The 27249-nt window shown below is 37.0% G+C and overlaps 1 protein-coding gene across 1 annotated transcript; it reads right to left on the bottom strand.

Annotated features, from left to right (window-relative positions):
• Window positions 1-3411: 3411 nt before the first annotated feature.
• lhx5 (LIM homeobox 5) lies at window positions 3412-25791 on the bottom strand. The gene is made up of 5 exons (XM_038292519.1): window positions 25133-25791; window positions 22567-22790; window positions 21657-21934; window positions 17605-17770; window positions 3412-4136 (listed from the first exon to the last, which is right to left on the bottom strand). Exons 1-5 carry the CDS (start codon window positions 25303-25305, stop codon window positions 3787-3789), a joined length of 1191 nt encoding a protein of 396 aa, XP_038148447.1. The 5' UTR covers window positions 25306-25791; the 3' UTR covers window positions 3412-3786.
• Window positions 25792-27249: the final 1458 nt, after the last annotated feature.

The following is a 27249-nucleotide window of genomic DNA, read 5'->3' as shown; positions in this document are numbered from 1 at the left end:
TCTGTTCCCGTGTGTGTGTTTGCCAGTGTGCCTGTGCTCCTTGCTCTGCTGGAGATACGCAGCCGAGGATGGAGTGATAAAACCCAGAATTGAGGAAAATACTCCAGAGAGTAAACAGTGGGAGCAAAGAAGAAATAAATAAAGAGGATGTAGAGCCTCTTGGTAATGGACTGCTGGATGCTGGGGAACACATCCAGCTTTTGTGTGGTTGTGTATGTGTGTGTGAGAATATATACGCTAAAACATTGCACGCCTGTCTCCTCTCACATTACCCTTTACATTAAAACCAGTCAGGAGGAAAATTACTGCAGACCTGGGCCACCGTCTGCCCACCTGGCCCCACAGAGAGAGGGCTGGACATGCAGCCAGAGGATGGGATAAAGAGGGGGATAAGGGGATAAGGGGGAGGTGGTGTGAGGAAAGAAGGGGAGGGAAGGGGGCGGTCAAGGGATCTGGAAAGGGACCAGATTGCCTGAGGTACTGGTCTGAAGTCAAGCTTGGATTTCCTGTGTGTGCCTCATGGCTGTGTGGGGACTCCATCACCGTTGTCACGGTTAAAGGGATGGGTCCCAGTTTTATTTTACACTCTGCTCTGAAGCATATGAAGTATTAGTAAAACCACCAGCATGGGTTGCTGAGACAAATTTCAGATTATTAATGCTAGCAAGTGAGCATCATTTTGCAGTGATGGCTGCTGGAAATTGAGCGATTTATTTATTTATTTTTTGAGCAGCTTAGAATCAGACCCGCTAGAAAATGATGGTGGTTTTTCATATAGGTCACATGGTTTTCCATCCAGGGCAGGAAACCCTGGATAACATCATAACAGGTCTATCTTCCTGTCTTGTTAATATAGTGTTTAATTTTCTTTTGTGCACACATGAACCAGCAGGGACCTTTTTAACTGTCGGAGCTCAGATTATCTTTTTAACCTCTAAAAAAAGTATTTTTTTTTCAGCCATGGATAATTATGGCTCAGTGGGTAAAGGTTGTCTTACAATCAGATGGTTGTAGGCCTCTATTCCAGGTTACCCTTGTCACCAGACACTTAACCCAGATTTGCCTCCCAGTCTGTGAATCAATGTTCAAATCTGGGTGAATAGGCTGTAGTGTAAAGCACTTTGAGAGATCGGTATGACTTCCTATTTTTCTTCTTGATGCAAGACTGAAAAAAAAAATATTTTAAATAGAATAATTTCCCTTTGAGCATAATGGAAACTAATCATCCTTTGGTTCTTTGCCATCCCTTAGCAGCCTTTCAGTGTTACCCTTACTCTGAGACTGTATATGCTTGATTTTCTTTTATTTCAATCAGTCAGTAGCAAGCAGATGTGAACTTAGACTTCATTTTTTTTCTTGTTTGTTTTGGTAATTTCTAGTATTGCTCTATGACCTTTTTATTTTCCTTTAATGTTATCTGTTTGTTTCACCATTTAATGAATATTTAACCAAAGAAAATATGGATATATATTATATTTTAAAGTATACCCAATAGCTTTAGCTTTAGGAAACGTTCAATATTCCTTGCAAAAAAATATATATATATATATATAAAGACACTTTTGCTTGAAATAGGTTTTTTTTTTCTCTTTTTATTGTGCAGATAATCAAGACAATTTGCCAACGGAATATAATGATTTCTGTAGGAAATTAGAAAAAAACAACTTCATTATCTCACTTCAAGTGCAGGATATCTAAATAAATTAAGGGCAAAAAAAAAATCCACATTCCATTAGCAGAACTTATTTACCTGCTCAAAATAAGTGAAAATAAACGTATTTTTAAAACATCTTAATTCATTTCAGATTGTTTTCTTGCAGTGTATTAGATAAGGAACGTATTGCGTTCATTTATTTTAGTGTTTGGTATCGAAAATATAACAAAGATTTTATTTGCTGGATGAAACTTCTAATCCAATTCTGCTGAGTTAAATTAAACGGGGTCTACAACAGTACATCTGAGAGGAGAACTGGGTTTAGTTTACAGCTTTTGCAAAAGGTTTCTTTTTTAATGTTTTTTTAACATTTGATGTAGTTTACTTGGAATGGAAGCAAGAGCCCAATGAACCTTCAAGGAAATGTGTCTATTTTAGGCCATTTGCCCTGCTTTTGTTTATCACAGTTGATTGGGATGAGTTAATTGAAACACTTTGCATAATAAGGGGTGCTTAGCTTTACAGAGATTTCATTACATTATACAAGCTTATCGTGTTTATTCTTAAGATCTTAATGGCCAAACTAAACATTAGATAGATTATACCCTCAGCAACCAAAATTATAGTCCAGCCAATTAGTGCAGATTTCATTGCTAAAACAAAGGAAACGACGAAAAAAACACAACAGACTTTTACGTTTTAAGAGAGGTTTTATTATCAGTGCTATTTACATAGAAATAATACAGCCTTGCCCCCCCCCTTTCACCCCCTCCCCCCTTTAAACCAACACACACTCACTCAAGCATCCACCACATGCACACTAACTCACATGTTTGTATCCGAGCATTTCTGGAGATAAGACACAATCTTTCTAGATCTTATACAATGTCCAAGGGAAAACACAAATGATCTGAAAACAATAGTACAGCTAATTCAGTGTGTGAGACGTCCTGTGTGTCTGAGGCGGCGCTGAGGGAGGAAAGGCTGAACTGAAATTGGGGATTTAGTAGAATTTGTCTTTTAAAAGAAAATACAGTAGCCCCAGATTGACATGTCTGAACCATTACAGGATAGGAAAAGGAAAAATAAATAAATATTAAAGCTCCCAAATCAGATCAGATGGAACTGAAGACCCTGTGTGCTTTGAAAAGGCGGCCACTAGATGGCAACCCGCACCTCGAAGGAGACAGCTGAAATGTCACAGATGTTGTCTGTCCCCTCTTTTGTTTTCTGCCTTTAGAGGAAGGAGACCTCAGCTGCTGAAGGACATTCTCCATTATGGGTTCAATGTTCTTTTGAAAATCATTTCCATTAAAACATGTTTTTTTAAAAGGGACAGTAACAAAAGGAAGGTCAGGTGAAGCAGTGAGCGGAGCAGAACTATCAGGGCCGCCTCGATGGGTGTGCAGTGTGTGTGTGTGTCTGTGTGTAGGAGAGCACAAGTGTCTATAATTGTGTTCGTGTTTTGAATAATAGTATAGACATCCTTCTTTCAAGCTATGATCAAGAACACTTTTTCTGCATTAAGGGACTCTAAGCCAGGATGTGTGAGGGGAAAGTCAGTGCGTGTCTGTCAAGCAGCAGCCGTTGATTTGATGTATTGTCTTACAAGGGAATAAAAATAATATAAATGTTGAAAATGGATTTGAACATACATTGCTTCGATGGCAACGGATGCATTTTTGTATGAATGCTGAGGTCTAAAATCAGTGGCAACATGGAGATAAAGTGAGAATTGAAATTGCTTTTGAGCAATGTTTTTTTTTAAATGCAGTGTGAAATTAGGAAAACTAGACATGTCCCCTTTGGTGTTTCTTACTAATGTGTTCCTAGAGCATTAGAAGATAAGGGGAAGGCGAGAAGCATTTCTGCTGGATGGAATCTCTTATTCAGTCCAGTGCCCAACGAGGGAAATGCTTTGTAGTGTCTACCATGCAGCGAAATTTCTTTCTCCTGCTTGTTATTTCATTCTTTCCATTAGTTCTGAGGTCGTTAAGATTAGCCTATAGTTTTTAGAAGGTTAACCTTAGAAATATCAGCAGTACTTTCCCCTTCTGACGTTGGTATGTCTCCTGAATTAGCTGGGCAGAGATTCAGCCCATTGTTGGTCCCTGGTTTTTGTTTTTGTCCTTTCACCAGGCGGCTGTTTCCCCCATCTCCTGGCCCTGGTGGGACATCGGAGCACTGTAGCTGGAGTTACTGGCCAAAGAGAAAGGGGGGCTGGGTCCACCCCCGTATGCGTCCCCCGGGACCGGTTGAAGGGAGCTCGGTAGGCCCGGTTCGGGGCTTGGGGTTTCCGCATGAGAAATCATGTCCGTGTACCTTTGGTCATCTGATGGGTGGTGGCCCGATCCCTCTATGGCTCCTGGCCCAGAAGTCAGGATGTAGGGGGACTCAGCCGGAGACTGAGCCTGTGAGGAGGGGGGGCCATGGGGAAAGAAGTCGTAGTTACTCCCTGGTCCGTAATAGTCGCCTTGGTATTCTGTTATGTGAAAAAGGAAAAAAAAAAGGGTTAATATATTATTTCAGACTTTAAACACATAAAACATTCAGAGCTTGCTTAATCGGCATTTGCAATTTTACACACAGCTCCACCCCTGCCTAAGTGGGGAAATTGATCATGTCCAATTTCCAACCAACCGGTCTCCAACAGCCTCATTTGAGTGTATAAACAACTCCACACCTCTCCACCTCACTTCTCTCGCCTCTTCCACAGTGCATTCATCTCCCCCTCTCATTCAGCTCGCAGCCATGCGTGCGCCTAGATGGATTCCCTCGCTGAAACTTCAGGGTCTAGATTAGAAATTCCAAAATGAGATTCCAGTCTCCCCGGCAGAAGGGCCAGGTCCCTTCGCCTGCATCTCTCTGTCATGTCTGATAGAGCTTTGGGCACCGTCCCTTGGCTCTGCTTCACTAAGCTTTGCTTATTTCCAGAACTCTACTCTATTTTCAGCTCACAGTTAAGCTACCAACGACTTCCCTTTATCAGTTAATCTAAATTTAATTTTCTAATTACATTGCCTCTGTCTTTTCATTGCTTTTGTCTAATCAGTTCACTAAAGTTGGGCAAAAATGTTGTCCATATGTTAGCACCTGATTAGTAACTGTGTTGACCATCTGTGCAGTCTTGACGGGGGTAAGAACCTATTAGTTTGGATTTGTTGAACTGAAGTCGTCGTCAGTGATATCGCCCCTACCAAACCATGGGACGTCAAAGTGAGTTTAAGGGAAAAGTGAAAATAAACTCTTGTTGTTGTCAAGGCTAACAACTAGTCAGATGTTCCCCATTTAGCTGATCTGAGTTGTTTACAAGAGTTGAATACGATGTAATTTCAGTAGATATGATCCATTTAAACTTCCAAAAGACGTGGGGTTTTAATTTGTTTTTATTCCTATTTGAATATCGTCCATGTTATGACACAAAGCTACTTTGATTGAGGTTGCCAGCTTTATCAGTCTGCCTGACAACCAGATAATCGGTCCCCTCAAATCATTTCAAGACACCTGGAAAAACACAACTCTACCATCTTTGAAATGATTGGCTCTTTACAATGCTTTTTTGGGGGGAGTTAGAGAAAGCAGATAATAAGGCACATTGATACAGCTGACGGATTCAACCAAAGTAGATCTTTAACAGATCTTCTTCTGACTAGTAATTATTGTCTATGTTACGTGTTTCTGTGCTCTCTTATGTGGATGATGTTAATGTATCAAGAATAAACAGTAAACAAAATAAACAGTTGAGTTTTTCACATATGTTTTCACAAAAGTGTAAGCAGAGAGCATCGACAAGTCATAAATCAGAAGATTGTTTACATCTGAAAGATTTTTTGCTATTCTTTTTGGTTACAAATAGCGAGAGAGAGCAATACTTGAAGCAGATAACAGTAAGGCTGAACAGAATTATAGAATCTTATGGAGTTTAGATTATTGGAAAGCTTTTGAAATAATCTCAGAATATAGGTGAGCAACTATGTTTTCTAGTAAGTATATATAAAGAATTCTGCTTTGGTATTGTTAGCCATGCAAATTTTTAGCATTGCAGAAGTTAGCTCCATTTTTTGTCTTTTCAGAATCAGAATCAGGCATACTTTATTACGGTAATCCCAGAGGGAAATTACAGTTTCAGTACAACCGTTTGTCAGGAGGGGGAGGGGACGGATTAACTGAGGCCAAGCTGCTGGGTTCCCACCGGTTACCTGGCTGCCCAGGTCTAGGCGGTTACCTAGCAATGCCATTTTTGAGCTTATACGCCATTTTAAAGAAACATAAAATGACATCCATTTTTTTTTCTACTTTAATAGACCGTATATTATCTACTACTACTTATTACCTTCCTTGAAGTTGCAATCCAGCACAGACATTTTTTTAAGTGTTTAACTGACTAGCTGTAAGACTTTCTTTCGATAACCTAAAAAAAATCAGAACTTTTTCTCTGACCTGTATTATTGTTACAGCACTCTTGTTTTTGCAATATCCCAGCAACACAAACAGAGCATCTCAGTGGATATTACTGCTAATATGCAGGAACATTTTGTGGGAATCCAATAATAAACAATCGTCTGCATGCAAAAGGGAAAACCAGCAGTTTTCGACTTCCTGTCAGCTTCACAGATTTAGATTCACTGGGAAGTTTATCATCTATTAAATTATGAGGGTAAACAACGCCTCTCTCGGCATCTTTCCACACCGCGCCTCCGTCAGCTTTGATTAATGACTTTTTTCTCTGTCCTGTTAAAATTTGTCAGCCTTCAGCTTCATCTTTTACCTGCTGATTGGAACTTGAGAGAAAGTGACACCTTATTTCCAGAATCCACTCATTTGTGAGTGGATTTCACTTTTGGATTAGCATGTTTTGTGTCTAACCTGTGACAGTAACTGGCGTGTTTATGCTCCTGAGAGGTTTTAGCTTTTGTTTTAATTCAGCTGCAACGTTTTAATGACATTCATTTGTATTACTGTTTAAACAGCTATGATATATTTTTTTCTGATAGCCAGAGAAGTACAGCTAATACTATTAGACATAACACACATCTTGTGATGACTTGTCTTTATAATCTAAGCTCTCTTTACATGGAGAGTCATAGGTTATTTGCTGGATATTTGGTAGCTGTGTAGAAGCAGGGGATCTGTTTTTATAAAGGCATTATGCTGTAGCTGAATTGTAATGTTTAATTAGAGTTTATATTAAAATGTAATTAGTTCCATAACTGATCACAAAGAGAGTTTAAATAAAAAGCAACAAGAACCACAAAGTATAGCTGATAAATTTTTTTTATCTCTGTTTCCCACTTGTGCTTGAGCGAAACGTAAAAAAACAAAACCAGAGCTATACGACTCCAATATATAACTGATATCCTAGAGTTTCCCGGAAACCCATCTCAAATTCACAACTGTTGAAGCAGCACCATTGCTCATAAGGAAAGGACAGAGTCAGTCAAACAGTCCATTTCAGAACCACAGATATCTTAATCTTGTTAAGCAAGAAAACGGAAATATTCCACTACTCCTTTTCTTTAAAACAGATCTCACTCCAAAGTTTCTACTTTGCAATACAAAAAAACTTTAATTATTTTGTCATGCAGCACTGTATCATTAAGGAAAAAGCTAAAAAATATTATGATGAATCAACATTGCATGATAAATTGGAAAATTCAATTGAACTGTTCAAGATTTTGCAAAGAACTTGTCATTTCTAATTTTCAGGTTAGCCAAAAATACATTGAAAAGATCAATGGAAGTTGAATAATGCCAATTCCAGTGATTGATAAACTTACAATTTGAATATAATTAAAATATATTATTCCCAGACCGTAGTTCAGACCTTAAAGATCCAGAGAAGTTGCCTAAAACCCCTATTGCAGTTAAATAGGAATTTTTCATTTGTTTAAAATGTGTTGATCAATGTGTTCTCTCTCCTCAGAAGGAGTAGGAAGTAAACCAAGAGCTAAAACAGGGAACGGTGCGCTCTAAAACCCCCCTAGAAAAGCTGAATTTTAAGGCCTCCTCTCTATTACACCAAAATAGGTTTCCTATTCACTCATGTCACCTTCTCACAAGAATAAGATACAGAGCCAGCCATTTATGTTTTTAGTTAGTCATTTAGAACAACTCCACATTAATTAGAAGTGTATTTTTCTCCCAAAATATTTAATAAATCATTAAAAATTGCATGATCTCTAAATATTCTGGCTTTTAAACCTTTTTTCTCAATATTTTCACCTGAAAAGAGTAAAATTCCTCTCAATTCAGATTGTTGTTTTTATCAGGTCATTATAAAACTCTAGAAAAAACAAAACATTAACGTCAAATTCTTTCCTCATTGATTCATTATGGGAGGAATACAAAGAAAACAATGCAATATATACATAAGATTAAAAGGAAAACCAAAGAATTACATCTTTTTATTAGTTAAAAACCCTAAAGGCCTTTGTTGTGGCTCAAAGGAATGAAATCTAAATCTATTTACATGCAAGCTAGCATTAGCACTGCATGCTAACGTTAGCACTGTAGCATCTTTGGTCACTGCAGGAAATTAGAGAAATTAAACTTCAAACTAGCTATTTCTCTACAATTAGGGTAGATACATATTTTTTTCTTATCTTTTAACCTTTTTGTCAGAGGCAACTATTGGCCAGTTGCTAAACATAGTTGAGGGAATTAGTTTTATCGTCGCTGAGGACGTTGCATTAATATTAGCTATTCCTAGCCAACATGGAGAGAGTTAGGCTAATAATTTGACTGCACACAAATTATTAACAACAAACTTTGCAAATTAACAAGTTTATGAAAACTGTAATCTTAACTACTTATAAGGGACGTCCTTATATACAATTTTATGAATTTCTCACTTCAGTTTAGGGCAGCCACTAAAGATTAGCCTAATTTTCAGTTCATCTATTTATTATCTTTTTGTTAATATTGAGGTACGCATTTTATGGAGTTCTGGATAGAGCATATTGCTGGACAAAGTTTTTTTTTTTAATCATGAATTTAAAATATCTGTTCGTTTTTACAATGTATGTAAAATCAAACGTCTCTGTTTTGCTCGTATAGCTAATGACATATTAAAGGGGGGTTATTTTTTTCCAGTTAACAATTAATTGATCTCTAAATTACTAGACGATACGTTCAATAATCAATTAATTACGATTAATCTGATTATTGTTTTTTTTAGGTTTTGCATTAGCATTGCATTAGCATTGAGCTTTTTTGTCTGTTTCGTTGTTTACATTAATCATTTGTTGGAAATAAGCGTAACAACCTGTTAACTCTTTACAGACATCATAGCTGCGGCTAAATCTGATTTAAAAGTGAAGTATTTTTTCATTATTTAGACTTGGTTTGTGCAGAGCGCTGTATGGGTCCGCTCTGCTAGCTTTGGTTGCCAACCTCAGGCCATTTACTGCATGTCTATCCCTTTTCTTTCCAAAACCACAATTAAAAAGCTCATCAGCGCCTCTAAACTTTTAAAAACAGATTTTCGAAGGTCAGGCAGTGGGCTTATTTTAGCCAATACTGAATAAGATGAGCTCACAGAGAAAAAAAAAAGAAATAAATAAATAAAGCCTTTTCAATGTGCACCAGTCATGCTTTTATTTTTCGCCGCTATGATATTAATGACTTTTTTCCCCCAGAAATTAAATGAAAATCCATTCTTCATCTGTCTCGACAACATTCTGTCCCCGATAGCGTCATCTCTGTGTTACAAGCAATTTGGTCACAGTGGTGCTGCCGTAAAACTGTAGCCGTTCTGCTTGGAAATTACAATTCATGCTGAGCAATTGACAATTTTCTTTAAAGACGGCAAACAGAATTTCATCTCTGGTAATATCGAGAAGGCATCTTGTTAGAGAACAGCCTGTACTGCCAGAATAATAAAAAAGATTGAAAATGCAAAAGTTGTTTCCATCCAGCAGGAAAGCAGAAACCTGCAAATATCTGCTTCATTCTCTCAGATTTCCCATATAAACCATAAATCCAGAGCTTCTTTCTACCCACTGATGTCTTTATGACACAAAAGAAAGGATTTCATACATAAATACTGATAATATTCAGTTTTTGATAAGCTCTCTACTTTTTCCCCCCTGAAGATAGAGATATAGGATATTTTTTTACTGTTTTGTATCGGTATCGGCTGACACTTGCACAACTTTGCCGCTATCAGTGCATTAAGCATCCTTGCCTTTATTATTTGAAATGCATGCATTACTTTACTTTCCATTATTACTTTTTATTTCCTATAAATGCTTAATTTATCAAATACTATGAGACTTTTGTAACATTTATTATAATTTCTTTTCATTTTATAATGTAAATGGAGGGGAAAAAAGCAATATTGGCTTTAAAAAAACGGCCTCATAAAAATGGGCCGCTCATGTCAGGGATCGGTTCGACTGATGTCAGAATAATCGATATCGGCCCTAGAAAAACCTGCATCAGTCAATACCTAATTTTTGCATTTTTAAATTATAATCTTGAACTAAAAGACCAGGAAAACGGTTATATTGGTAAGATGAACCTAAAAAGAGGACATTTATTTAGGAAGCAAATAAGGATATAAATGTTTTTGTCATATTTTATATGATTAGCTTTCCTTAATTTTAAAGGAAAATTGTCCCTCTCAGTTTGAATCGTGCCTAAATGTTTTATTTGTTTTTTTTATTGCTTAAAGAGTCTCAGTTGTATGATTTCCTGCTAAAAACAACATTTCTACTCCACAAATATACAGTAATTAAAGAAAAGTAGCCCAAACTGTTTAAAAAGGATTAAAGCCCTCCACATGCAGGCTCCTGCTTTGAATCCATTAACAATTACAAACCTCCATCTGCCTTCTGCTTCTCCCTACCTTCCTGTTCTACACTTAAACTAAAGCCATTTTGTCTCAGCAGCACCCTCAGCCGAGATCGATGGTAGACTTTTTCCCGGTGCCCCAGATGTTGCACTCACATTTCTCCACTCCCACCATATGTTCCTCACGCTACCTATTCAGTCCGAGCAGGGACAACAGGGGGAACTAACAGGTTAGATATGCAAAAAAATCAGCCACCTGATTCCATTTTTAGCATTTGGTGTTTATCAGAAAAAAAAAGGGGGGGGACACACAATAAGAGGTGACGTTGCTTTCCCAAACATGCTAATTATCCGTTTTTTTCCCGACAGGCCTGTGCTAGTTTGGTCGACCTTGGGAATAGGCAACAAGCTCGTCTTGGGCTGTGAATGTGACATGTAGAGCGTGCGGAGGGGAGTGTTGCAAACTGCAGACTATAATTACACTCACACATGCAGAAGCATCATGCCACACACAGGCATCCATCCCTGTGAAAAGGGGCGGAGGGATGCCGGGAGGCGTCGGCTCAGATAAAGGCGAGCGGGCCGGCCTGTGCCGCTGCAGCACAATAGGGTGAGAAAAGCGACACACGGAGAAAGGCGTGAGAGATGAGAGAGTGAGAGAGAGAGAGGTATAGAGGTTTTGTCCTCTGTTTCACCCCCTCCTCCTGCTCGCTTCCTTGCAGCCTTGACGGCTTCACTTTGTTGTGTCCTCAATGCCGAGGCCCCTCAGGTAGATGTGCAGCTGTAGGGAGACCAGGGCGCTCAGACGGTCCATCAAAACAACACTGCTCATAAACACCACAGGTGCATCTTCTTTATTCCCCTGGTCTAGTTCAGTGCAGAGCTGCCATACTTAGCCTGGTTCTGTGTTTTTATATTTCCATCTGCATACTGAATTTGATTGTTTTTCTTTTTGATCAGATTCACCTTAAGGTTCTTATCCAAAAAGCAGTGATTCAATTTGATTAAACATCATCATATCCGCACATACAAAGAAAAACAAAGCAATGGCTGCTAATTTTGTTTAAAAAGCCCGACTATCTAAGCCTCCTCTGCCTTTACAAAGATATAAACACTGAGACTTTTTTAATAGAGTCAGAAAAATATCTTAAAAGAGAACATTTCCAGCATAACAAACCTACTTTTGGCTCTATATCTGCACTAAAGGTGTCTTCTTCGAGGTCACCAGAGCTCTCTAAGGTTTTATTGTATGCAGTGACTTCCAGTGTCCTTTAAAAAAAACTAAATTATATCAATGCGTTTTTTTTGGCGCAGCAGTCATGAAATCTCATCTACACTGTTTGAAATCCGCTCTAAACAGATTGAGAACTCTACAGGTTTGCAAATACTGGTAAATTTCATAATTTCCATTATTTTCATAGGAATTAATGAGACTTTTTAGGAATTTATGAGAACAAATGGAAGTCCAAAATATCTAAGATTGGCCTGCAGTGATTTTACATAAATTTAGGAAAATGTATATTTTATTTAGCATTATATCTATATCTATTTTGGAATTATATTTATATCTATCGATATAGATATATTTTGACATTTTAATATATATTGCAGGCTATGATTACAGATGGTCCAAGTTTAATGTCTTGTTTTTTAAAGGAAATTTTTCTAAAATGTTAAATTTTATTTTATAAACTACAATCATCTGTTTTGGGTCTTCTTGGCAATCTTTGTGATGCTTTTACATTGTTCGTATCATCGTAGAAAATACATAATACTAGGCAGAATTAAGTAATATATTATTCTCCAAGTTTTGTCCAGCCCTAATTCACAGTATTGGTTTGTCACAGGCACATATTGCACAGTTTACTGCACAGGTTTGGAGACGGATCCCCTTCCATGCAATGTGCAGTCCTTCATCACAAATGTTTTCTAGACTAGCGAGAGGGTTTGACTTCATAAAGTAGAACAAATTAGTTGGAATAAATAGACAGTATTTCAGACGTTGTATTCATACAACTCATCATCTTCCACCTTATCTTGGATCTTTATGCAAAGTATTAGCATAAAGCTTTACACACAAATAGTTTTCTGTCTGAGGTTTTTCCATATTCGCATTCAGATATGGTAGATTGATTAAATCAAAGGAAATTTGTTAATAAATTTTAATTAATTTCCATAATTCCCATTAAATGTGTCCATTTGCACTAGCTTCAAATTAGCAAGCTTCACTTCCTATTGAAACATGCTGGAAATTTGCAGTACTGTTCAAAAAGTGAGTGAACAGCGATTATCCAATGCAATAATGATAAAAAAAAAAATTCTCGTCCATCTTTATCTCATTGTATGATTTTTACAACACATCTCCTCGATGTCTTTACACAGTAAAGACAAAAATCTGCAATAGCTTCATAAAATAGCAATGCTTTATGACACACTCATGTCCCCTTCTAATAGCCAGGTAGACAGCAGAGCACAGCAACTAGTGGGGAAGGGGCAGTGCTGCATAATATGATTCAAAAAGCCTGGAAAAAACATCCTGTCACTCCATCATTGGCATCGCCTCCAAAGGACTCAAAACCATTATAAGAAAGATCAATTAGTAAAGCTAAGCAGTTTTAAAACTAAAACTTCTCATAACATTGATTCCAGTAATTGACCCATGGCTGATGTAAATGATAAGCAAGCATAGTTCATTGTATTCAGAAAAGGATAGATGCACCATCTGAGCATCTGCAGGTACGTTGCATAATGTCCATTTAAGTTTATTTACACAGCAGATTAAAAAAAAAACAAAGACAGAGCTAACCGAAATGCTGCACAGTCAAGCTAAGACAAGTCAATAAAACACAATGGAATAAAATTAAACATTAAAATGTTAATGTATGCCAACACTGCAAAAACTGGTCTAAAAATAAGTTATAAATTCTAAAAATAAGCAGATTTTGACTTATTTTGAGTGAGTGAATAAGATGGTGTGCCAATGGAATGAGCATTTATGCCCTTAAGAAAAGATAATTAGATTTTATGCACTTTGAATAAGAATATAAAGTAGTTTTTCTTGTTTCTTGTATTCTCCTACTCAAATCAATGAAAATAAAGTTACTACACTGGAAAAACGATCTAGAAATAAGTAAAAATTTCTTAAATCAAGTGCATTTACTCTTAATTTGAGTAGGTAAATGAGGTAGATTGCCAAAGAATGAGTATTTTTACTGTTAAAATAAGATAATTAGATAAAATGCACTTGAAATAAGACAAACCAATTGTGTTTTCTTATTTTAAGTGTAAATTGTCTTGTTCCATTGGCAAAATGTCTCTTTTACCTCTTTAATCTAAAAAACAAATGCACTTAGTTTAAGAAAAAATAACTTATCTAGATTTCGATTTTTTTCCAGTGACGAAGAATAGATTAACTTATATTTCACTTTTTGCGGTTCACTAAGAAAACCCACCCAAATCATAAAAAAAAAAAAAAAAAATCCCCTTTACATATTTAGTAGCAAAATAAGTAGATTTATCTGTAATGGGGAGATATTTTCATTGTTTTAACAGTAGCAAATGTAACATAAATATATCTAAATAAAATTGCATGGTGTGCATTTGCCAGGAAGTAACCGCTCTAACAGAAGCCAAAGGAAAGTTATTAAGGAGAGCAACTAGGATGGTGGTGCAGTTTGTAACACTGCTGCCTTGCAGCATGGAGATCATGAGTGTTGAAGGCTATAGTATTAAATTGCTAAGTAGACTTGACCCAATTTCTCTTCCCGTTTAACAGAAGTTGAATTTAGACGTAATTTACCCAACCAAACTGAATGCTAATTGCTACTTTTGCTGTTATTTTTAAAGTGAAATGATCCGTTTGGTCTGAATCAGTTGAGTCTTTCATAAGTTTAGGGCAGAAACTGTGGAACCCAGATCGCCTTTATGTTCTGATCCAGATCCTGTACCACCAAAGAAAAACTAGTCCCGAGTTCTCTTCCTGCTGTGTGGATGCCAGAGATATGACATGGAGCAAAACCAATAAAAGCTTTAAAAGTAAGTGATGCAATGTTCAAATCAATTTGGAAAAGGACTTGTTTCTAGTGAGGAGAAGCCAGGAGTGAAGTGGTATGTTTACGCTTCTCGGTGCCAGGTAAAAATGAGCTGCAGCATCCTGTAAAGTAGGATGACTAGAGCATAATACAGAGCATTGGCTGTGATGTAATGAAGCATGATCACTCTTTCCAGGTCTTTAACAGGTAAAGAGGGATTTAACTATGCAGTAACTCTTATTTGGAACAAGTTTCTCCTTTGCATTCATACGACCTGGTTGTCATTCGTCTGAGCCGCCAAGAACACCACAAAGAGCATGACTTCTTTGAGATAGTGGAGTCTAGATGTGAGCACTGCTGATATGTTGAGCAAATATTTAATCCACATGTTTTATCTGTAACAAGCAGCAATTGCAGAAGCTGTGCGGCGTGTTGCATCACTACACTCTGCTCAAATCCCCCCTTTGTTGTTCTCCGTTTTTGAGCCTCTGTTCTGGTGTTTCTTCTAAAATCAAAAGTTATGTTTTTGTTATCTTTTGTTTCTAATCAATGCTGTGTCATTTTTGGGGTCTTTGGTTAAGTTCTAAAAGCAAACCTGGCATAAATGAGGAGAAAAGAGACGATTCGAGCTGCTCCAACCACAAAGATCGGCTACAAAAATGTATTGAAATATTCACTTTTTTTTGGATGTAACTTAAAAAAGGAAAGGATTTTTTTTTATCTGCAATTAACTGAAACATCATGAATTTATGCCTTTTATTTTCATATAATCTAATCTAACGCAAAATAATTTCAACTGGAACTGTTGTGTTATAAGTATACTATAATATGTACATAATATAAGTACATAATAGTAACATATAACATAATATAAACATTATTTATCATTCATATTCATTATTTTATTTGTTGAGTCTTCACAGACTAGTTTCCCAAGTACAAATAATCTCATATGTCTTATTACTTGGATTAAAACCATGTCCATAGGAATCCCCGTGCATTATATGTACATGTTCATATTTAGAGGAGGCAAGTTTCAGCTTTGTGGAGCAAAACAAAGCTCTCTCTTAGTACTCATGGGCTTAAGTCAATTTTTTTTTTTTTGATATTTATCTAAAATGTAACTAAAATATAACCTTGCCTAACCTTATATTATTTTGGGATTATTTTGGAATTCACAAACCATCTTCTTCCTCTCCAGTTTAAATCCTTAGATTGCTTCCCCAAAACTGATTCACCAATCATGTTGCCGTATTATAGTTTAAGGCGGGACATGTAGTTTTTTTTGTTTTTTAAAGGCCAATACCGATTATTTGCCATCAGAATAACCAATATATTTGCTGTTGATTTTTGGAGGTGCCATATTTTTAGCTGATATTGCTGTTTTTTTCTTCTGTTTATATGATAAGAATTACACAATGGTAAAAAATGCAAAATAAGTAAGCATAAAATTAACCTTTATTTACAAAATAAAGACAACACTAACAATGGATAGCAAATGGAAGGAGTGAAAAGGCTGCTGAATGCCCTAATGAAACGACAAACGCAGCCACATATCAATGACATAGTATTAGGGCCAGGCTAGAGATTTATTTATTTATTTTATTTTGAGAACAAATTTGTAATATTAGGAGAATAAAGTCGTACAATTACGTTAATAAAGTTGTAATTTAACGAGAATAAAGTTGTAAAACTATGAGAATAAAGTTGTAATTTTACGAGATTGAAGTCATCATACAACAACCAGTTTCAGAAAGTCGTGCAATTACGAGAATAAAGTCGTAATTGATTAACTTTATTTTCATAATTCTACGACTTTATTCTCTTAATTTTACGGCTAAATTCTCGTAATGTTACGACTTTATTCTCGAAATAGAAGGAAAAAAATCTCTAGCCTGGCCCTAATATTCCGTCGTACGTATTGATCAATAGGATCAAAGAAAAAAACCCTTTCAGCCAAAAATATTGAGTCAAACTCTACAATAGCTGTGACAAAAGCAAGAACTACGCCACCCAAAACTAAAATAACCACGGCAGTGCAGGAGGACGGACATGTAGCTGCTGCTGGCATATCTGTGTGCTCAGAATCCAAGATTTCATCTTCGAAAGAAGAACAGCAAGAATGTAAAAGTTTAAGTTGTGGTTCCTCATGGTGTCTACTGCTATTTTCATTCATTACAGTGATTGGTTAAAACCAAACTTTGGTAGGCGGGTATTGGCTGTCACTTCGACCAATCAGGTCTAAAGGTTCTGATGAGCTTTCCACCATGCTATCAACAGATTAGATGGAAGCATTTTAACATTAATAACGAGTTGAACTATGCTGGTGAAGATTCTCAGTCATTAAGGTCATAGTCATTCTAAAAAAAGAAAATTTAAAAAACAATCCACTGTACTACAAGTTTGAAGACATTGAAGACATTTTGGTTCCCATCCAGGAAGCTTTTTCAATTCAAAATGTCAGGAATAGTGTTGAGTTCAAGGTTTTATACGATTATATGATGGGCTACTGTATAAAACCTCGAACTTGACGGTATTCCTGACATTTTGAATTAAAAAAGCTTCCTGGATGGGAAGAGAAATGTCTTCAAACTTGGAAACAAAGTCCAGTGGATTGTTTTAAATTTTCTTTTTTTTGGAACGAGTTGAACTAAACCTGAATGCAACACTTATCAATCTAGCTTTCCAGGTTAAAATTTGATGCTGTTTTTTTTTTTATAATTTTGTTTTTTCAAATTAAAGGTTTTGGCAGTTAGTCAACATACAAGGGTTTAAATTTGTTAACTAATCTTATAATTTCAGTGTATTAACCATTATTTGATAATAGACTTGTGGTCAAAATTCGCAACCAAATTGAGTAAAGCATGCCTGGGGTCTTGGTTTCTGCTTTATTTCTGATCAAATTAGTAGCTAACACAAGTTAATCTGACAGCCTGACTTCTTTTGCACATCTAACCATTGATAATACTAGAGCAACATAATACCAAGTCCTTCATCTAAAAGTCACATTTGTTGTTAAATGTGCAAATCTTCATATGATTCTGAGAAAGGATTCAAACATTCCCACATATAAAAATAAATAAATGTTTGTTTGTTTTCTTTTCCGCGCAGAGAGTGCATTCCTACCTCCATAGTAACCATAAGGCCCCGGTCCTAAAATGTCTGGATCCTCCAGTCTGCCTCCTAGAGGTCTCATCCTCCTGGGGCCCCTGAAGAAGGCGTGGCGTCGGGCCCCCAGAGCGCTCAGCTGCTTCATTCGCCGCTCTTTGGATCTTCTGTTCTGGAACCAAACCTAAAACCAAACCGATGGCAGAGCTGATCAGTGGGAGTTTCCCATCTTGTTGTTAGGATTCTGTTCCTCAAAGATCTACTTGTTAATATCTTTCTCATGAAAAAAAAAAAAAAAGTTAGTTATTCAGGGTTTTTTTTTACGGTTTGCACTGAGAGCTTTCACTCCCATCAGCCTTGTCTCTCAGTCATTTATTTCCCTTCTTTAAAAAGCCTCCTATTCAGTAATTGTACAGAAGTTCTTTTTAAAAAGAAATCAAAAAGGTCTCTCTTCTCACCTGTTTTGAACCCATTTTAAGAAACCTTTGCCCCAATTTGCTCAAGTATTTTAACCAACCTTTGTGATGCTTTTAAGTTCTTTAGTCAATGAAAAATTTCAACAAATAGAAACTTTTAAAGCACTTGAGATCAAGACTAAAAACAGCAATAACCCCAATCTTAAATTCTGATCAAATATTTACATTGTAAGATCAAGTGTGTAATTCTTCACCATACACTGGAAAAAAATCAAAATCTAGATAAGTCATTTTTTCTTAAAATAAGTGCATTTGTTCTTGGATTGAGGAGGTAAAAGAAACATTTTGCCAATGGAACAAGAAAATTTACACTTAAAATAAGAAAACACAATTACATTGTCTTATTTCAAGTGCATGTTATCTAATTATCTTATTTTAAGAGCAGCAAAACTCATTCCATGGGCAAACTATCTCATTTACTTACTCAAATGAAGGGTAAATACACTTAATTTAAGAAAATTTTACTTATTTCAAGATCGATTTTTCCAGTGTAGGTGTTATTTTTAGTTGAAACGCCATGATGTTGGAAAGCACAAGGGATTCAAATCAGACAGAGATTTAGATTATAAAAGGTCCTTTTTTTTTGTTACACTTTTTAAGATGAATCCCCAAATAAGCATAATGGTGCACGCTCCATCAGTGGCGGTTCTAGACCAAATGTAGCAGGGGGCTAGGAGGGGGACAGCGTGTTTTCATGGGGGCACAGAAAGACATGAAATGAAAAACAGGGCAAGGGATTCAAATAAATTAAGAGAGATGCATGAAGTGAAATTTCTATTCAATTAGTTTTCATTAAAATTCTAAATGTTTTATTAGGTCAATATGCATTCAGAATTTAGGAATTTTACATATTTTTTACTTAATTTAAGTTGAAATTACAGTTTTCTATAAAATCTGAATTAGAATTTAAGAAAACCTGTTAAATTCAGCTGTAAAAATAGTATTTTTTTTATTTGTTTTGAAAAAAACAAAAACATTTAGCAGATGAAAACTGGGATCCTATCTCAATACCACTGAAGCTATCACCTTATTGTTTTAAAATAGTTATTAAAACAGAATTTGTAAAGAAAAAATTAAATAGATCCAAAGTATCTATCAGTGACCATGTCTATTCCAGCGCATATCATCTCTAGAATTACTTTGAGTATTATGTCTTCAGTAGTGGCCAGGACATGATGTACAGGGGCCCTGGCCCCCGTTGGCACCTGTCTAGAACCTCCCATGCACTCCATGCACGCCCCCCCTCCAGCAAACCTGCATTAACTTAAAATAAACGGCCTGATCTGCAGCTCAGAATATGATTAAATAAACTTTCTTTTGGAAAAAAAAAACTAACAAAGGAGGATTTGAAATTTGCAAAGCTGCACGCACCATATGGAGGAATGTCTTTGCATTACAAGTACATAACACGTCGCGTTTCGCCTTTGCATCACTGCTGCATAATGATGTATGTTCACACCATGGTAGGCTACACCAGAGGCAGGATCCCACTGTGCTGCAGATTAACAAAAAACACACACACGCAGAAACAGCCAAAAACCACTTAGGCTGTGCTCTCTGTGCTCCAGCGGCAAAGGCAACACCTGCTTATTGAGAACAATCGTCTAACTGTAGGGTACATTTTTATGGAAATGCTCTCGCTTCCCTTGAGAGAGCCTTGCTTAGGGATTACATCCACATGCTGGAGAAGCAGCGTGGCTCACAGGGGCTCCCCGCGTTGAGAGCTGGGGTATTTAACGCACACCGAACGAGGAAACGCAGCCTCCATTTTGGCTCCAAGCATTACGCGCGCGCGCACAAGAGGCCCGAGGTGGAGGTGGGACGATGGTCCCACTGACTGACTTATTGACTGGTTTGTTGATTGACTAAATGATCGAGCTCGCACACAAACAAAACGGCCTGTAGTTTATGATAGAGGGAAGCGGAGGAAACAGGCTGCAAGTGAGTAAGAGCTGAGAGGTGGGAAAAAGGGGAGGGTGGGATGTAAATCTGTGAAATCAGCGATAATTACAGTGAGTGCACAAAAAGCCACATCACAGTTGGCAGAGATGGTGCTAATCATCCTGACACAGTCTGCACCCAGACACCCAGCTCGTGCGCGCGTGTGTGTGTGGAGTCATGGAGGATAAAAGACAGCAGAAAGCTGCGCGTGCGCGCGCGCGCGCGTTACGTGGCACAACATGTTTGTGTCTGGGGTTCCTCTTAGTATTGGCAAGCGGCGAGGCTAACCTTTTTTTCTCATTTCATGGCTGTGAAACATGTATTATTTCCAAATAAACTGCTGCCTCCAGTGTAAACATGTTCTCTATCCTTCCCAATGTAACAACAACAACCAAAAAATAGGATTAAAAAAAAAAAGTATCATCATATACATAATATATTTTATAATTTAAATAAAATCTTGAGTTTTTTTAAAGATTAGAAAAAAGAAAAAATGTAGAGTATTTATTATAATGATAAAATAAAAAAACAACACTTTATATTAAATATAACAAATAGAAAATATTTATAATACAATAAAAAATAAATTATATTTTAAAAAGTATTTAAGCAAAGTTTAAATATATGTTTCTTAATAGGATAGGATTAAGAATAAAAACAGGCCTTTGCTGCAACCATTATTATCATTTTATCATTATCACCCAAATAGGTTCATAATGTATAGACCTTAAAGAAACATTTCACATGGTGCGTAGACGCTAAAATTTGGATCTGTAACCCTGCTAATGGTCCACATCATGTTTTGACATTTCTCTTACCGATAATGAGCCTTTCAATTAAATGTCCTGCCCACTTCGGGGAAAATTAAAAGGTAATTTTACTGATTTATAATCCATCATTTGTCTCTAATCTGACTTTGTCTCAGTGGGTTTTTTTTTTTTTTACTAAATTCCATGAAAGACACTGGTGCCACCAAGGGGGAGGAGCTCAGTCCCCTCATGGTCCAACAGTTCAATATGCATCTTTATTTTATGACTATAAATTTAAAGGAGAATGGGTTTTAATGACATGCAGCAGTTAGCAAGCTTGTTAGTTTTTTGTTTTTTTTTGTGATGTCATAAACTAAAGTAGACCTCTAGAGGTGATTCCCTAATGTCTTTATTATATAATTTTATTTTTCATTTATGGCATCCTAAAAACTACTGGGTAGAGGTTTGAAAATTCAGCTTGTAAACCGTTGGCCCCCATCTAACCACCCCTATGTAAACTTTCTGGAGACGCCCCTGTAATACAGTCATTCTCACACTTTTTGTGTAAAATTGCATAATCACTAACTATCTAAATTTTAAAAAATTAAATATTGGAAATGACTTTAAGGACATTTAAATGTAGAAACGTTAGAGTTCATTCATGAGCTTTTTAAACCTAAATCTCCTATTTTTTAACAGGATAAAGATGATGCTGTATCTTTAACAATGTTAAAATGTTGGAAAAGGGTAGAATAAATGGGGTTTTACAGCAATCTTAGTTTTGATTGCATTATTTTAAACAAGATAAGGAGGTTTTTTTTAAAATATTATTCAAAAAAAGTGATCTCTAAAAAAAAAATAGTATAATAATAATAAATATATTTGATCAAAGGTGTGAGTTTACCTGGATGACTCGCATGTTCAGCCCCGTCTCCTGCGCCAGCTGCTCCCGGATGTGCCGCGTCGGCTTCGGCGTCGCCACGAACGCCGCCTTTAACGTCTCCAGCTGCTTGGCCTTGATGGTGGTCCGGGGCCCCCGCCGTTTGGCCCCCGAGTTCTGCTCCTCGTTCTCAATATTGTTCGTTTCCTTATCTGAGGACGTGGAATTGTCCGTCTCCTTTATGTCGTCCTGTATCGGGTCCTGGAGATCCGGTGATAAACTCCTATCTGTGCACGACGAGACTGCAGGGACCCGGGGGATGGGTGGGGGTGGTGGGGTGAGGAGGATGCAAACAAACGGGGAGGAAGGTCACGATCCGAAATGTCAAGGAGGGAGATAGAGAAAGGAGAAGGGAGGGGGTGTATTTTAGTTTAATAAGCCCAATTTCTTCTAAATTAATTTAGACTTTTGGATCAAATGTGTCCATTTTCTGCTGTTTTTTTTTATTATTTAATATAAAAACAAACTTATTTCTCATTAAATAAAAAGTAAGAATTAACTCTGAGAATAATCTATGGAAATAAACCAAAAGCAATGAAGCCAATTGATAGAGCAGTATGTGCAACGTGTGTCTGCTTCTTTAGCACGCGCCAGCATCCTCATCCCCTGCGGACCCTGAGCGCAAAACCAGAAAGCTATTGTTCTTTAGAGGTAAATATTGAAACTATTCAGTCTACAAGGTTGTTTGGAAACGCTCTCCACGACTTAAAAAAAAACAACACACTCTAAAATGTATTAAAGCCAATTTTTATTCGTTTGATTTTCCCAAAAGAAGGCCGAAATTTTCTAAAATGCGCATGTCTGCAATGATTTTGTTTATTTTTGTTAACACTTTGTTGACAGAGAGAGAGAGAAATGAATGCACGTTGCTCACCTGAGTTCAGGTTGACTTCCTTAATGGCCCCGGAGCTCAGATAATCTTCTTTGCACACGAACTTGTTTTCGTCTATCACGTAGAGCTCCTCTCCCGTGGACAGCTGCTTGTTACACACCATGCAGGTGAAACAGTTCAGATGGAACACCTTGCTGCGGGCTTTGCGCACCAGGTCGCTCGGAGAGATTCCCTGCAGGCAGCCGGCGCATTTTGTTCCGAAGCGCCTGGACACAGATCCAAATCACACCATCGTTATTATCGCCCTTTTAAAATATTTCATATTTTGCATCAAACAAATGAATCCAATTTTATATCATATTAATATTTATATTTAATATTTTAAATTAGAATCAACATTTTCTTATGAGGGCGTAGAAAAATGCATTATAGCTCTAGTACAGGTCAGAATGAGGCTGGTTTATGGACTAACCAAGGTTTTCTTTCACTTGTTTGTTGTTATACACATAATAAAGCGAATTTGTAAAAGGATATGCAGTTAAAATGAAAAAGTTCACACGCGTAAAGACGTTTCTTCCAATTTTTAAGATGATTTTAGAGTGTAACAAATGAGCTACCCATACTGGCTATTTAATTGTTGTGTAATAAACATTAAGATCAAATTTGTTTCCATTTAAAGGTGGATTTTTGGTTAAAAGGGTGAAAAAAAATGTTTTAAAGTAATGTTTTACCAAATGGACCTGCATAAGTTTGACTTTTATGTGATTTTTTTTTTTTTTACTTAAATGGACTTAAAAAAAAAAACAAGAAAAAAAAAGGAAAATGTGTTTTTAATTTTTTTTTACAGCCACATAAAGACAAAGATTAACCATTTTAGCAGGTTATGGGGAGTAACAGTATTGGGAGTGAGGTGCATCACTTTTGCAGCTTTTGTTTCAGTTTCATCATTTTAAATACATTCCATAATAAAAGCTTATTATAGAACAATTTAAGAAGAATGAAAAAAAAAATCTTCATTTTATGAATTAAAAAATATTTATCAGAGCACATCTTTTTAAATCGATCAAATATACATTAAAATATCAATTTAGATGTCAAACTTGCCGTGTTAACTATTATCAGGAAAACTCGTGAATCAAAGTAATGATAATAATAAAGGCTAATTTTGATGGAAGCGTTCTGACAATAACCCCACGCAAAAAGTATTAGTGACAATCAGCACATTGTAGCCGCGGATATATTATGGGATTGAGCAGAGTGGGGAGCATTTTAGCGTGGAAATCTTCCTTTAATCCATATTTAGTCGCCTAAATAGTGGGAAGACTCATCAATTTGATGCACAAATATAGCTTAGATAAATTCTGTGGAATGTCATCCTCTAAATATAGCAAGGTGAATTAATTTGGGTGAAAAAGGAAGAGAATTTCTTGCTTTTATTTCGCTCTAATATAAATAATTTGATTTTTTTAAGGGTTGCGTGTATCACCTGCTACAACTCTCCTGCACCTTGATTTCCAGTGGACCTATAAGGGTGTGTTTAAGCCTTTCGGGTGAGAGCATGCTCCTTTTATTGTGGAGCATTGTTTTTTTGTTTTACACTAATCTAAGCTTGTTTCCCCATTTGCAATGGGATGCGCCTTTCACATGCATGGCCAAGCCTTGCCCCCCTTCACTCCAAAACACGCAAAAGGAAGAAAAAAAAAAGGGCACAACACTACTTACACAACAAATGGACACATTAGGGTGATTACTGTTTCGCCCGGCTAATGGCTGGGCCATTTAAATCCAGCGCTTGATGGGGACCCGCAGTTATATGATGGCCAAGGCCGTGCGAGGGGCCAATAACAGCCCCGGCCCCGACAGAAACAGGGGGGGCTGGCGCGCCTTACATGTCATTAGACAATTTGGGGGAGTAGGACGGTCAGAATGGAAATGAAAATGATGCAAAGAGAAGGGCTTCACTTTTATTATATCACCCAATTACCTGCAACACTTTTTGGGGGATTGAGAAACAGTTAATGGCCTAATGGATGTTTGGGAAGTGGCACCAGGGAGATGGGGATGGACTTTCAAAATAATACAAAACAGTTTCCTCTTAAATAGAAACATTTTGAACCTATTTTATTATAAAAACCATTATATCAATTGGTAATCTACAATGAGCTTGACTGCACTGCGTTAACGAAATTACACTCTGTGATTCCATATATTATTAATCCGATTATATAGATCTGTTTTTTCTATTTTTAAATTGATTCTATAAAAAAAAAAAAAAAAAAAAAACAATAACAAAGACTCATCCAAAGTGAAATAAAAGGCCGGAAAGCCTTTATAGATTTGTCACAATTTGATAAAATCTTATATTTGACTTAAATTGACAACTTTGTTGTTTTTGTGTTTATTTATTTGGACAATACATTTATATTTATTATTTTAGATTATAAATAAAATTGTTAGTTTTTCCTCCAATCTATGTCCTGATATAAAGCGTAAAGTTTCAGTTTGTGTCAGAATATTTTTACTATATATCTTGGGCGTAAAGCTTTCAGTGTTTTTGGCCTTAAATAAAGGCGCATCTCGCCAAAAGGTGCCAGTCTCCCGATGTTACCTGAAAAAGTCCATTTTGCAATAGAGCTTTCCGTCCCGGGAGAAGCACTTCTCGGTGAGGTTGCAGTTGCATTCGCAACATTGGACGCATTTGGCGTGCCAGGCTCTGTCCAGCACGTTGAGGAGGAACCGGTCCAGGATGGGCCGCTCGCAGCCGGCGCAGAGGACCATCATGATGCCGGTCCGTGAGGCGCCGAGTGCCGACCTCTCCGCTGCACAGACCGCGCTGCTCGGACTGAGGCAAGCCGGCTCTACGCGGAACAACGTCTTGGCTCTGGGTTGAGGAGTACTACCCGAAGAAAAAATTAAATAAAATAAAAATAAAAAAAAGAAATGCAAAATTCTCCCGTGAATCCCTGGAAAATCTGTTAGGGTCCTGAGTCCTGCTGTCACAATCCACAATCCAAAATCAGAGGAGAGTATTCAGATCTGGGTGATGAAGAAACCAACCATATTTTTTGTCTTTTTCCCCCCCTTTCAAACATAAATAAAACTAAAACCTCATCTTTTAGATTTTTTTTTGTGTTTTAAATATTTATCTAAAATAATTCCCTCATAGCTTCTGTCTTGTTTTAAGTCCAATCATCTCCTCCGGGCTCACCTCACGTTGCCACTTTCACATCACTGTGCCTGGGTTATCGTCAGGCTTTTTTTTTTCCTTTGCCAGCGCTGAGCTGCATCCAGAGCTCAGATTGGACGGGGCCCCTGTTAATTCCCCGCATCAGACGAACCAATCAGAGAGCAGTTGTCATAGTTACACGCTCATAGCTGTGTAGCCTCCGAGCAGGACCCCTTAGAGCAGAAATACCTGAGCCGTGGACTCGGGGTGTTCCTGGTGACGCTGCCTCCACTGAATCCATGCACTTTAGACCTGAACATAAATTGTTTTAGAAAATAATCACACAATGGACGCTGATACCTCAGCGGCCTTGTGACTAGAGGAGGAGGGGGGGCCAAGGGGGGGCCCTTTCTCATGCACGCAGCTATTTACAGGGAAATGCGATGGATTAACTTGAGCTCATCAATAGGGAGGGCCCGGTCACCTGGTGCTTTAACAGGGTGGCCCCCAGCCGAAGGGAATTTCAATATTTACCCACAGGCTCGTTTTGTTAGTTGCAGTTAGGCAAACAGCAAAAGCGCTAATTCGTGTTAGTGGACGCAGGAGAGGCTGGTCCCCTCTGACTTAATGGGGGCTTCATTTGAATGACTGCAGGTGTGAATTTTAACTCATTTTACGCAATTTGGGTCATTCAAGACAATAATGAGAGTTTAACAACGGCGATGTTAGTTTAAATACAAATGAGGGGCGATTGGGAAAGTTTTGCAAGAGGTCGAAACATAGGGGTTAGTGAAAAAAACAAACAACATACTGAGAGTGGAACAAGAAAACAAAACATTTTTTTAAAAGTATTTGACAAATTTTTTCAGTCGTCTAATACTAAATTGAGAATATGCAAAATAACTGCCTATATATATTTTATTAGACTGGTTTCAGTATTTTAAACACATTTATAAAAATGTCATTGGGACATAATTGGCGCCCAAAAAAACAAACAAAAACAAATTGAGAACATTCTATATTTTTAATTGACAACCAAAAACTTGATTTTTGGGTTTGAACAGAGATGGCCCGAGGCATAAGCAAACCAATATGCCTTTTAGGACCCTGCCCCTCCCCCAGACATTTCAAAGAGAATATAAATATGGAGAGCTTGATAATTTTTATGAAATTTACAAATAATAGCTCTGTTATAACGCTTACTTGAAAAGGCTTGGAATTTTCTATGAAATTTAATGCAGAAACATGATTGTATGATTGTAACTACAAGTAAATCTATTAAAATGTGTTTAGATGACTGATGTCTGAAACTAAGGCAACTTGTAAACTAACTTTTTTTCAACTAAAAGATTACTATTTCACTATTCAAATAATTTTGTCACCCATCCAAGTGAAACCAGCAGTTTGGAAGATAAAGATTTTAAGCAAATGCCTGGTTTCTCAACTGTGAGCCCTTTATTATTGACAAGTAGCTACTACTGAATTGGTGTTAAAACTATCCACAGAAATTAGCAAAATTAAGCCTTAGAAATTAAGCGTTTTAGCCTAAATAAAGATAT

The sequence above is a fragment of the Cyprinodon tularosa genome, unplaced genomic scaffold (assembly GCF_016077235.1).
Source record: "Cyprinodon tularosa strain WSP-4 unplaced genomic scaffold, ASM1607723v1 ctg313, whole genome shotgun sequence".
In the NCBI taxonomy this organism is placed as follows: Eukaryota; Metazoa; Chordata; class Actinopteri; order Cyprinodontiformes; family Cyprinodontidae; genus Cyprinodon; species Cyprinodon tularosa.
Note: the sequence above shows the minus strand (reverse complement) of the source record. Positions and strands in the feature narration are given on the sequence as shown.